This window comes from Mixophyes fleayi, chromosome 3, assembly GCF_038048845.1.
Source record: "Mixophyes fleayi isolate aMixFle1 chromosome 3, aMixFle1.hap1, whole genome shotgun sequence".
NCBI classification, from domain to species: Eukaryota; Metazoa; Chordata; class Amphibia; order Anura; family Limnodynastidae; genus Mixophyes; species Mixophyes fleayi.
The window spans coordinates 252,969,759-252,983,350 of NC_134404.1; the positions used below are offsets into that span (position 1 = coordinate 252,969,759).

Sequence of the window (13,592 nt, forward strand, 5' to 3'; positions counted from 1 at the left end):
AGTTCCAACTAATGGCAGAAAATGTAACTTCAGGCAATCATCCCGATCATCCTGTTCTGTGATCATCCGTTTAGTACATCCCAAAATTCTGACACCCAATGTTGTGGAGGTGAACTGCAGGTAATCATCCTGATCATTCTTTTAGTACATCCCCGGTTGTGTGAGCAATGTCAACTTTCTGGTAAGTTTTGCCTGTAATTATGTGTACTTTATAACACACGACGATACTAACATAAAAAGAACAAATCTGGAACTACTTGAGTGATTTGATATGACTCACAAGCGCGGAAAATAAACGAGTACTACAACACAACTTTTATTCCTTTCATATATAAGCCAACACTAAATATGACAGTCCGCGGCACGGCATCCATGTGACGCCAACGTGCGGTCACACGCAAACTGTTCTTATTGCGCATGCTCTCTGCAACTATTCTTCTTATACGCTAGTTATGCATTTGTTAACTCGTTCGTGTCGCGTATAATGGCTGCTTCCATTGCCGTAATAGAGCTCGGCTTTGTACAGGAAAGTGAGCCATGGCGGCTGCTCAGCCCGCAGTTTCCCAGTAAAGTAGGTGGCCGACCAGCCTGGCTGGGTGAGGTGGGTGTGCCCGGCCCCGAAGCGCTGCAATGTGGAGTCTGTGGGAATCCCCTCGCCTTCTTGCTACAAGTATACGCGCCGTGTACCGGGAGTTTTCACCGGACTGTCTTTATCTTCTGCTGCCGCGATCCCAAATGTCACCAGGTGGCAGAGAATCGCTGCTTTAAAGGTATCGCTACATAGTAGCTAGAGCAGGCCAGCACCACCACAGTCTCTGCACAAGTACCACTTTAGCACACGTGGAAGATGTTTGTATCTTCTAGTGATGGACGTACACCATTAGGTGATTGTAGGTCATGGTTTGAGCCAAAGGCCCAAGACCGAGAGAAGCTTGGACCCCAGCATTCATATGACTACAATTAAATACATATTATTTGTTAAAAAGGATATTGTGATTTAGAATAGATGAAAATCACATTTAAAGGATAAAGTACAATGCTAACACTACGGAAGCAGGGGAGGGCTAGCAAATATGGTCTAAATAATCCGTGAAATGTGAAACCTACATGAACAATATAAAGTTATTCACACTTGTCTGAGTTTTATGATAAAAATGTTATATTTCAAGTGAAGCATATTAAAGCTATGTCCCATAATATCAAGTTGAAATGTACACATTACAGGTTGCTACCTGCTACCATTCTTGTTACTAAAATGGAGTAGATTTGACTTGGCAAAGAAATATATACACACAAAGGGCTAGATATGTATAATCATCGAACTATGTTTGTTTTTCCGTTTGATTGCTGTTACTTGTAAAATACTATATATGTTATTCAAGCTACATGAAAATGAAACGGACAGGGAAGATTTGAAGGACAGTAGATACTAGTGTTCATTCCTTATATCTTAGGACTACACTTGAGCAATACAAGTTTGATTTCATTATCAGAAACCTAGTTTACCTCTCGTGTGTTTTTGTTTTTAAGAAGTTTTGTTCTCTATAATGTTCCTATTATTTATGTAAAGGAAGTTATTATATACATTTTTTTTGTAAGCACTTGTTCCCATTTAGTTTTTAGAAATCAGCTGCCCCGGAAAAATGATACTTATTCTTATGGTCCACCACCGGAGTCACCCCCATCTGATGGAGAAAACTGTACAAGATTTCAATTGAAATGTGGTCTTCGTCTCTGTAGAGTTTGTGGCTCTCTGGGTCCAAAAACATGCTCAAAATGTCATAAAGTGAATTTCTGCAGCAAATTGCATCAGCTGATGGATTGGAAGCTACAACATAAACAGTTATGTAATGAAGGTTTTGGTAAGTAGAATATGAATATAAATCTTACAATTACTATATTAAAGATCTTCTACATTTATTTATTTTTCCAATTCCCCCTTCCCTTAGTAGCCTTTTTTTTGTACAGTAATTTCCTTACTGTTGCATGTTAGTTAATAATTACCACAAAATTTGAAAATTCAGTTTTGGGTGGAATATCCTAAATTAAACCCATTCCAGAATTTTAGAATTAGGGACCAGTTTTACTTTGGATATTCTGCCCTAATCTGTTCACTTCTGGGTGGAATTATCTCTCTTAAGCATAACTTAAACACTAGATAATGTTAAATTGCTTATCTACCTAAAAGTAAAAATGAACTATGTTCTGTCAGTCTGAAGTACATAATAAAGTAGCAGCATCCACCCCTCTTTGTCCCAGCCCTCATTGTCCAATGTAAAGCTGCTGCATTTTCATGTTACAGATGGCTTTGTAGCATAGCAATATCACTGCTGCAATTGCTTGCTGGCCCTACTGGATATTGGATCAGAAGTTTTAGTGGCTTGGATTATATCATACACACTACTTTCAGGAGGTATTGGGGCATGCAGTGTGAGTTTAAGCAAAGCGGGGGGTGGTGGTGGTGGTGGTGGGGGGGGGGGGGGGGGTCACTATGAGAAGGAATGCATAGTTAAGTTTTATGTTTAGCTGAAGTACACCTTTATTTCAGATTGGTCTACTTGAGATTGAGTCTTCAAAAGATATCCATATTTTTCTAAAATGACAAGCTCTAAGTACACTTTTTATTTTGCTTTTAACTTGTTTATTTCAGTTCAACCAGGATACATAATACAAGTACAAAATAAAAATACATATAGTAGAAGTGAAACCACAAATATTAACACAAAAGTAACCAAATTTGGTAAATAAGCAGGAAAGGGAAAGGAGAGGAAGGGGGTAAGAATTAAAGCTTGTCAAAAAAGGTCAGCTTGGGGATTCATCAGTTTATGTAAAGGATTTCTGTTTCTAAAAAAAGCAAGAAGCCAAGTTGGCAATACAGTGTACCATTTAGAAGCATCGCATAGCTATGAACTCTTTAGTCGTTACCACCGCATAAACATTTTCAAGGTGAAAGTGTAAAAGGATGGTATGTGTTAACCATAATGGATGTAAAATGGTTTGAGCCATTGTACAACATTTTGCAAACTGTGGGCTTGTCCACTATAATTTAAACATAAGATACAATAAAACTTGCTTAACTGCACCTACAGCCAACTGAGGAGACCTGGGTGCTTAGTGTTTCCTTACAATGGATTATTTGCCAACACTTACTTTCATGAGCATTTTTTGTATGTTTCAATATGCTGTGCAATATTTGATCAACTGAGGCTAAGCTGCAGTTTAAAGCAAGCTTATTCCCTTGTTTTATTTTAATAGGGTATAGTTCTCCTTCATCCTATGGAGGACCTTGAATATGCTGGTTATAGTGTGGTGACAGGAGCTTGGGCACTCTTAAATTTGCCTGCGAAAGCTCAAGCTCCACCATCTCTATACCCCGCAAGCTCTCTAGGAACTTCAGTTGTTTTTTGTTTTTTAAGTATCCAATAGAACTCCGCTCTAATTTTAGGGCTGCTTACAGGAGCAAATATAATTTAATCTTTATATTAATTTACTTTAATCGGCATCCCACGGGTGTGGCTGAGTATAACTGGAGTGGTGCCTCCTACTGCTGACAGCCCGCTTCCACCATGGAACTGACTCTAGGGGAAACCTGGTCACTACTGCCACAGGTAGTCTTCGCTATCCCCGTGATTTCAGTGCCATCAGGCTGGGACCAGTATCGGAGGTGCGGCAGCAAGGTAAGTGGTTCCCCTTCCCTGCTAGTGAGGGAGCCGGCTCAACAATGTGGTTGCTTACATCCCCCAATCTTAGTGTTGGGCCTTGGGCGGATGGTGCTGTCCCCTGTTCAACACCTCCTCCTTGGCTGGGCTTTCTCATTGATGCAAATGTGCAAAAAAACAGGCCAACAGCTTTCCCTCCTCCCCTAGGGAATATAGGGTCAGGGGAGCTGTTTGGTACTGGCATTCTTATTGCCACTTTTGTCCTGAACTTTGTTTTACTGTCACAGTTAGCCTGTTTTTGTGCACTGCAGTTTTGCAGTACAATTTCAGGTTGTCATTGTACTCTGCAATTGTCCTCTTTTCTCATCTTTCCTATTGTGTTGTATAAGGGGCGTACATCCCTGGCCATGCCTGGGAAGGGGATACATTATTTTCCTGTCTAGGCTACACTCTAGATTGTTTAGTTGCCATTCAGGTTTCTCTCTTTCGGTCTGTGTGTCTATATTGGGGAATTTAGACTGAAAGCTCCAATAGGGCAGGGAGTGATGTGAATGTGTTCTCTGTACAGCGCTTATTAATTAGGGGTGCTATATAAATAGATGATGATGATTCAGGTGCTGTCCCTTGGGCGCAGTGTGTGAGGCAAGGATCAGCAGCCACATTTGCCAGCACGAGTTCCCACCGGAATCGTTGAAGCTGCTTGGGCGAGGTCCTTGGCTTTTTGCATTGTGGTGCTTATGCTGCTGTCCACTTTTCCCCAGGGGCTGGTACTTTCCCTCTTCTGTCCTCTTTTTGGGAGCTTGAGAACAGATCTTACTATTCAGTAATACACAGTTAGGGGTCTTTATTACTGCATCACCAAAAGAGCCAACTTTGGTATAATGCTTGGCAAGGTTGGTGCAGGGACTTGTTCAGTTCTTGTCTTCTCTGGAAAGGATGATGGATTTTGCTTCCACAACTAAACCGTAGAAGTGCCACCCTTCTATTTGAGTGGGCTGAAACTCTAAGAACTTTTATGGTGTGGCTAAGGACTCTTAACCATGGGTGGCTTGGGCCTGATGTAGATTCTCTACAAGATGCAGTGAGTAGAGGATTTAGTGTGAGCTGTCCGGTAAATATTACATTTTCAGGACAGAGGAATTGGGGCTTTCCAACTATTGGCTATTTAACAGGTAGTAGAAACAGACTGTTTCCCTCCTACGCTTTTATGAGGAGCACAGATCTAGCATGAGTGTAAGTCCTGTGTCCTGCAAGATGCAGTCCCTTTTGTTGTCTCCCTAGCAAAATACCTTGGTATAGGAATTTCTGCCTGTGGTAGATGCTCACTTCTTTAAGTTCACCTCCATTCCAGTTTGCTACTATTAGGGATAGCACAGGGAGAAAGATGCAATCAACCAAGCTCTGGCTTGGGTTGATTAGCCAGTGGACAGGTGGTTTGAGCAGAGGCAGAGGGTCTGCAGTTTGGTAAACTCTGAGCAGATTTGGTCACTTAAGTGGTGCATATTCAGGAGTCTTAATTAACTGGGAGAAGCTTCCATCAAGGAAGGGCTCATTGGAGCTTGGTGTTCAGCCTCACCGGTGTTAGCACTCATGCTTCTGGCATGAGAGCTTGGGAGAAGGATATGGAGTTTAAAAGGACTCTGGAGTCTTTGCTCTTCTCTTTAGAGAGATTTTGTTTGGTCCTGAACTGGTTCGGATTATTTCCCTGGTCCCAATGGAAAGTTACTTGCTCCCAGGCATATGGGCCCTCTTTGAGGTCATCAGCTTGGGCAGCTCAGCATCCAGCTCCCAAGCCTGGAAAGTATTCAAGTCAGCATTACAGACAGTCTCCCTAACCAGGTTTATCGGGATCAGTGGTTTGATTCCATTGCCTCGCTTGTTATCAGGAACACTTGTTAGATATCCTGGATGTCTTTTTTTTCCATCAGCCTTTCTGGAAACAAAGTAAAGTTTTAGTTTTATGGAAAACATTTAGTCCTAGATCTCCTTCAGCGGTAGTGGTTCGATTCCCGGAAAAGCAGTGCTGATTGGGTTTTGCACTAAGATCTCTTCTTGCTTCAGAAACTGGTTGTGTCCTTTAGATCCATTCTATTTCTGAAATCCCTGAACACCCAACTTCAAATGCATACATGCTGGTTCAGTGTGGAAGGGGATACCTGTGTCTCCTCAGACTTTTTTTACTGTTCCACCATTTTACATTTGGGAGCTGCTTTTTGGCTTGTCGTGAGTGCTGAAGGTTGGATCATTCCAGTGATGGTTGCCATTCTTTGATCCGGGTAACGATCATTACTTACCTGGATTATCTGATTTACGGCAGAACAGTCCCCGGCCCTACAGCAAGCTCGTGTGTAGGAGATGGGCCTGACCTTAGAATCTCTGTTGGTTGGTCCTCCTGGGACTTCTCCTCGATACCCAGCAGCAAGTGGTGTTCTTGGCAGAGGACATATTCCTCTCCTTACAGGGACTGTTGAAGACACTGATAGGTCACAAACTGGTGTCTGTTCTCTTTTTTTTGAAAGTCACAGGCCTAGATCTCCACCTTCGGCCAGTGCAGTTTGCATGGGTTCGTTCGAGGGAGTTCCAGATCAAGTTTATTTTGAATGTGAACAAATTCACTATCTGACTAGCAAGTTCATTATATTGTCTCCAGTGGTTCGCAAGTCGCTTGTCTGATGGCTGAGGTGTGACTACCAAAATAGTTGGTGCCTTCCCACCTTTGGAAGTAGTCATGGTTGACTACGGATGCCAGGTTGGGGAGCTCAATCCTTCAGTGCCTCTTTCAGGGTCTTTGGATACCAGGGGACTCAGAGTGATTTTTCAACGCCCTAGTCAGAGCATCCCTGTTCTTGTGAGGAAGAGTCTAATCCTGCCTTGCAGCACTTTCCATTTTCAATGTTGGATTCTGTGGAATGTCACCTGGAAGGCTTCCTTTCTATTGGCTATCTCAAGGGGTCTGTCTTGTAAGTGCCCCCCTTAAGACAGGCCTGCCCTTTGGCCTACGCCTTTTTTTTTCCATAAGGGGAGAATTGGGACATTATCAACATTTTATTTATATAGCGCTGTTGTGTTTATTCTATTCCTCGCTGGCTGTGGTCAGGGCCTTAGGATGTAGGTCCATAGGACAGATGACCTCTTATTCCTCTATAATGGCTACAAGCGAATCTGGCCAGCCTCTAGTCAGATCATTGTCGGGTAGTTTACTTTGGTAATTCACCATGCTTCCTTTGAAAATGTGTCTGCACATTCCATCAGGTTGGTGGCTGCTTCTTGGGTGGCACACCTGCTTTACTGAGCAGCTGTTTTGGGCGACAACCTGGTCCGCGGCACACCTTTTCTGAAGTTCTCCAGATGCAATATTTTGGCTTCAGAGTCATTGCTCGCATCAGGAGACCTCCCTACCAATCAACATCTTAGAACTAAAGGCCATTCTGATGGCCTTACAAGGGGCCCAGACCATCCTACAGGGGTCTCCAGTGTGTCTGCAAGCCGATAATGCTACAGTAGTGGCTTACGTCAACAGACGGGATCAGAAGTTTTGCAGCAATGAGGGTGGCATCGCAGATCTTAGCATGGGCAAAATGCCAGGTTCCCTCAGTCTCTGGAGTATTCCTACCAGGCATTCAGAACTGGGAGGCAGATTGTCTAAGCCATCATGCGATAATCCTGGGGGAGTGGGTGCTCCTTCCTGAGGTCTTCCAGTCGCTGATCTTGAGGTGGTATCTTCCAAACCTGGACCTCATGGCGTTAAGACACAACTGGCGGGTCCCCACATTCTGCTCAAGGGCCAGGTACCCGTTGGTGGTGGCCGTCAATGTCATGACCATACCCTGGAACAACTTCCCCCATTACGATGCTTTCTCGTGTCCTCAGGTGGGTCAAACAGGGAAGTCTTCCAGTAATTCAGGTGGCTTCTGCTTAGCTGCATCAGGTCTGGTTTGCAGACATTCTGTTAATGGTGGTGGGTCGAGGATCTGGACTGCCTCTTCAAGACGACCTCGTTCTTGAAGGACCATTCCGACACCAGGACCTGCCTTGGCTGGCTTTAACGTTGTGGCTTTTGAAGCCTTTGGCGGTTAAGAGGGTTCTCCCCCAGGGTGGTAAACACACTGTTGAGGGCTCGAAAACAAGTGTCAGCAAAAATATACCACCGCATCTGACGCACCTATATTAGGTGGTGTGAAAGTCGACCCTGTCACCTTCCTCTCTTCCTTGCTTTCCTCCAGAATGGCTTGAAGGCAGGACTTCGTCTGGCTTCTTTAAGTGTAGTTCTCAGCTCTCTCTGTGTTTTTCCACCTTCGACTGGCGAGTATGCCGGATATAAAGACATTTTTACTAAGGATGAGCGGGCTCGAAAGTCTGGAATCCGAGCCCACCCGAACAGTGTGATTCCGAGTCAGGTCCGAGCGATGTCCGGGTATTCCCACCGATTCCAAAACTTAAATCGAGGGCTCTGACTCATAATCCCGCTGCCGGATCTCGCGATATCCGGATCCTTTAAATTCCCCGCTTGCCGCCGCCATGTTCACTCGGGCAATGATCAGGGAAGAGGGAGGGTGTGTTAGGTGGTGTTAGGTGGTCCTCTGTCCTGTGATTTCTCGTGCTGTGCTGTGTTCTGCTCAGTCCAGTGGTGCCGAGTCCAGTGGTGCCGAGTCCAGTGGTGCCGAGTCCAGTGGTGCCGAGTCCAGTGGTGCCGAGTCCAGTGGTGCCGAGTCCAGTGGTGCCGAGTCCAGTGGTGCCGAGTCCAGTGGTGCCGAGTCCAGTGTTATTTCTAAATTATTCCAAAGTTATAAAAAATTCATTAAAAAAAATTATATGAAAAAAAAAAAATTAATAGGTAGTACTATTTCAATTCAAAGTCACACTACGTTCACTCTTGCAGCTGTCACAAAAATTAGGTACTGCTGTATAACTACAGTCCAGTGGTACTCTCCTGTGCCGCAGATAATTTGTAAAGGCTTTGCCCAGTGTGTGTGGTTTAGGGGTACGCTCTCTTGTGCTGCATATAATGGAGTACCAAAATTTTGAGGATAAAGTAGGGAAAGATCAAGAACCACTTCCTCCTAATGCTGAAGCTGCTGCCACTAGTCATGACATAGACGATGAAATACCATCAACGTCGTCTGCCAAGGCCGATGCCCAATCTCCTAGTACAGGGTATGTAAAATCCAAAAACCCAAAGTTGGCTAAAATTAGCAAAAAAAGAAAATTGAAAACATCTGAGGAGAAACGTAAACTTGCCAATATGCCATTTACGACGGAGTGGCAAGGAACAGCTTAGGCCCTGGCCCGTGTTCAGGACTAGTGGTTCAGCTTCACCCAAGGATCTAAGCCCTCCTCCTCCCCCCCCCTCTCAAAAAAATTGGAGAGTTATGCTGCCAGCAACAACAACAAAACAGCAAACAACTCTGTCTTCTAAACAGATGACATCACAAATCCCCAAGGCGAGTCCAAGGGTGTTGGTGGTTGCGAAGCCTGACCTTCCCATCACTGTACGGGAAGAGGTGACTCCATCCACCATTTGCAGCACACCCTCTGCATATGCTGGAAGGATGACCCACAGTGTAGATTCAGATTTGGATAATCAAGGTGTCAAGGAGGCTATTGATGTAGCTTGCGTTGTGGAGGAACTTGACGAGGAGGATGCTGATGTGGTTATCATAAATGAGCCACCAGGGGGGGAAACAGTTGTTGTCCATGGGATGAAAAAGCCCATCGTCATGCCTGGTCAGAAGACCCAAAAATCCACCTCTTCTGTCTGGAGTTATTTTTATCCGAATCCGGACAACAAATGTATGGCCATATGTAGCTTATGTAAAGCTCAAATAAGCAGGGGTAAGGATCTTGGCCACCTAGGGACATCCTATCATTTCAGCCACAGTAGTTTGGTAGGCCCTGTCGCTGAAATGATTGGTTTGTTAAAGTGTGCATGTCCTATTTCAACAACATCAGGGTGGGTGGGAGGGCCCAAGGACAATACCATCTTGCAACTCTTTTTTTGGCATTATGTGCTCTTTGGGGCCTAGTTCTATCTCCATCAGAGATATTCCTTCAGGCCATGTCACCGGCACAGCTATGTTGGTGTTAGACGTGCGCTGCATACTCTGTCTGATTTAGCAGAAGCTAGCTATTGGCCTTGATAATCAAATAGGCATTCCGTGATATTACATTGTCAGGGATTAGGCTAAATAGAGTGTCATGGTATTTGAGATCCTTACCTTACCTACACACAGCGTATACAGCGCTGCTATTTGTTCTATCATATTAATGTTTAGATAGGGTCTCTACATATTAACACACTCCGCTTGCTCACATCACCCAGTGAAGCAAGCGCTATATAAGTGCCAACTTTTATACACGTTGGGCAGCGTCTTTAACGAGAATACAGTATCTATATAATTGTGAGTGCTTTAAGATCTTACATGACCTTTAATCAGGCCACTTTAATCGCTGCTCTATTACAGATCTCTGTACAGTGATCATCATGCATATTTTTGCAAAACCAATTTAAATATATAAACAGGGTCTCCTAGAATACGTACTATTTTATTTAAAGGAGTTTTAAGGGGCATTACACTCTAATAGAGAGACTCATCATTTCTGAATAAAAAAAAAATGCTCTAATTCTTGTTAAGTTACCAAAAAGAGGAACTTCCATTTCTATTAATATTTTCATTCTATATGTAGTTCCCAAAAAGAGGAACTGCCATTTCTATTAATATTTTCATTCTATATGTAGTTCCCAAAAAGAGGAACTGCCATTTCTATTACTACTTTGTTTCTTTCTTTCTGTATTTGCAAAAAACACGAACTGCCATTTTTTATTGCTACGTTTTTTTTTTGTAGTTCCAAAAAAAAAATGACTGCGGCCTTAACTGCTATGTTGGTGTTAGACGTGCATCCGGTGTCCGCCATCTGTGCAGTGGTATTCAGACCAGTTGAGGGTTTTATATTGTGGCCCCGGTACCAAATTGGGTACCGGGGCCACTCCACTACGCAGTCCAGATAGATGCGTATCAGATATTAAACTACATTCAATGTTGGGGCCAAATCCAAAATTAATTAAAATGACCTGTCATCGTCAAAAACAAGAGGTATTGACGCGTTAGAACTACACCCTGTATATGATGCAGAGGATGTAGGATCAGCCATCTGTAGACTACGCAGTCCAGATAGCTGTACAGTGGAATTGAGACCAGTTAAGGTTTTTTTATTGTGGCCCCGGTATCCAAATTGGGTACCGGGGCCACTCCACTACGCAGTCCAGAAAGCTACCTCGGTCCAACATTTTGGACTAAAAACAATATTGTGAGGTGTTCCAAATACACTGGAAATTAGTGGAAATGATTGTTATTGAATGTTATTGAGGTTAATAATGGCGTAGGAGTGAAAAACAAACAAAAAACTAGATTTTGGCACTTTTTATGCTTTTTAAAAATAAATCAGAACCCAAAATCCTAAATCAGAACCAAAACCTTTCGTCAGGTGTTTTGCCAAAACAAATCAAAACCCAAAACCTCAAGCTAATCAGAACCCAAAACACTAAAAGTGCCCGGTGCACACCCTTAATTTTTGCAGGGAATCCTGCATATAAAACCCACTATATGTTCCACCCACTTCACTTTAGGATCTAAGCTTGGTACTCAATATGTTGCAAAGGCTACCCTTTGAACTCTTGCAGTCGGCGTATTTCGTTTTCGATCATTGAAAGTAGCGTTCCTGCTGGCTATTGCATTGTCAGAGTTGGGGGCTCTTTCATGTAGAGAACCATTCCTTGTGTTTCATGATGATCAGGCGGTGCTCCGTGTGGTCCCTTCCTTCCTACCAAAGGTGGTTTCGGGATCTCATATAAACCAGGATATCGTAGTTCCAGTGTTCCAAGAAGTGGCGTCTTTTTCAGGACCTAACACTATGGAGTTCCTGGATGTGGTCAGTGCCCTCAAAATTTGTCTGGAAGGCAGCCCATATGCGAGTACAGACTCATTATTCGTTTTGTTTGTTTCCCATAACGGGGATGGCCTGCTTCCAAACAAACTATTGCCAGATGGCTTACCCCAACCATTAGGAATGCGTATGTCAATGCAAATATACCTGTGTCAGATAAAATTGCTGCTAAAGAAGCCCTCCACCTATTCGGTGGAGGGCTTCTTGGGCGGTGAGGAATGGTGTCTCAGCGGACAGGCTTTGCAGAGCAGCCACCTGGTCCTCAGTCCATGCATTTACCAAATTTTATCAATTCAATATCTTTGCGTCCTTGAACGCTAAATTTTCCCATAGGGCTCTACAGGCAGGGCTGTCAGAGCGGTCCCTCCCTTAGGGGGGCTGCTTTAGAACGTCCCCATGGTAGCAGTGCCCCCCAGATAGAATGAAAGCGAAAAGAGGATTTTTATACTTACGATAAATAAGTTTCTCTGATTATATCTGGGGGAAACTGTTCCCTCCCTTCTGCTGTGTGTTCTCTGATTGATTGTTTGTTTGACTACCTTTCCTTGGGGCTTTATAATTAAACTGAGGAGCTACAGGGGTTGGAGAGGGGAGGATCTGTCGGCTTCATACATTTAACAAAGTTAACTAGTTAAGTGCTTGCTAACTCCACACTCCCCTAATACAACCCATGGTAGCAGCAGCATTCCCCAGATGGAATCAGAAATGGACTTATCGTAAATATAAAAATCCTCTTGTTGTTTATTTCTCTAGGGCATTGGACTCCGATGGGATTCTTGGGAATACGGGGGTGCAAATGTAAAAGTGCCCAAGCGCCTGTCATTGCACTCTGAACCCCAGTGTATCCAGTGTCCCCCATTGTAGTTGAGGAAAAGGACTTTATATAAGTACAAATATCCCATTTTTGTATACATGCAGGAAAGGACATTTTATAGTATCAGATAATTGAAACTTTTTAGGAAGGTGGATATGGTTTTTTTTTTTTTGGTAGAAATGATGAACAGGAAAAGTGTAAATTTATGAAATATTGTTGCAGTCTCTGCATTATAATTTTGTTTAATTTTCAGATGTGAACAGTGTTGAAGTTCCAGATCACAGGTTTCTGTTTCCAGAACTCGAACTCGTCACAGAACCCGAGGAGTTGGTTTCTGATCTAAATCCAAATGATGACGATAATGTACTGGCTGGCATGGATGTGGAAATATTGCCGTCCGATGTGACCTTATCAAGTATTGGTAGACTATTGTGTTCTGCATTTGTTTGGTGTTTAAACTGCATTTTGTTTGTTCATTGTGCACCTATTTTGCAGTTATCAAAACCTTAAAAATACATATGGGGGGTGGACATTTCTGAATCCTTTCTACGGGTAACTGTGGGAAAGGAGCTGCTGCTGTCAGTTTTTGAGTATAAGCTACATTTTCCACTAGGTGAGTTTGGTTGGAGGAGAAACTAATAATTTAAGCCAATGTATTCGTACTATAAAATTGAGAAGCCAAGAAACTACATGCTGCTGTGTAGTCCTACACAGGAAACGTGTTTTATATAATGAGCATATATATATAGGACTTTAACTGATTAGAATAGATATAAAGTAACATAATAAGAGTATGTATTTCTTTACTTTTAAATACTTTCTCCTTGGCAGACTTACTCCTTATATGCAGACTCCAGAATAAAGGTCAATCTGGAGCTCCTGCACTCCCCTTCTCTGCCCATCCATCTGTATGTTACCAGGTCTAGGAGGTTATAGTTATAGTATAGAGTCTTTCTGAGTGGTTTGAGCTCTGGTGATGTATTGCACACTCATTCTTTTTTTTTTTTCTCTCTGATTGTGTGCCTCTTCTATCTTGTGTGGGGTTTTTTTTGTTTTTTTTTAACGTAGGGTCGGATGTTGAGGACTTCTTTTGGGGAGGAGGTCCCTTCTGTCTGACACGGGGTGGATAAACCCGGGCAGTGCACAGGGTTTTGGACATCCTGGATGACAGTCCCTGA

At 43.2% G+C, this 13,592-nt stretch overlaps 1 protein-coding gene across 2 annotated transcripts in view; it reads left to right on the top strand.

Moving 5' to 3' along the window:
- The first annotated feature begins 421 nt into the window (after window positions 1–421).
- The window catches only part of PDCD2 (programmed cell death 2), a 38,455-nt gene continuing 25,284 nt past the window's right edge, over window positions 422–13,592 (top strand). Inside the window, exons 1-3 of one of the 2 annotated variants that reach the window (XM_075203412.1) lie at window positions 422–770; window positions 1,617–1,862; window positions 12,668–12,835. In XM_075203412.1, coding sequence (XP_075059513.1) covers window positions 485–770; window positions 1,617–1,862; window positions 12,668–12,835 — 700 coding nt within the window. In that variant the 5' untranslated portion in view covers window positions 422–484. The remainder of the gene's footprint in view (window positions 771–1,616; window positions 1,863–12,667; window positions 12,836–13,592) is intronic. The other variant, XM_075203413.1, reaches the window with a different exon arrangement.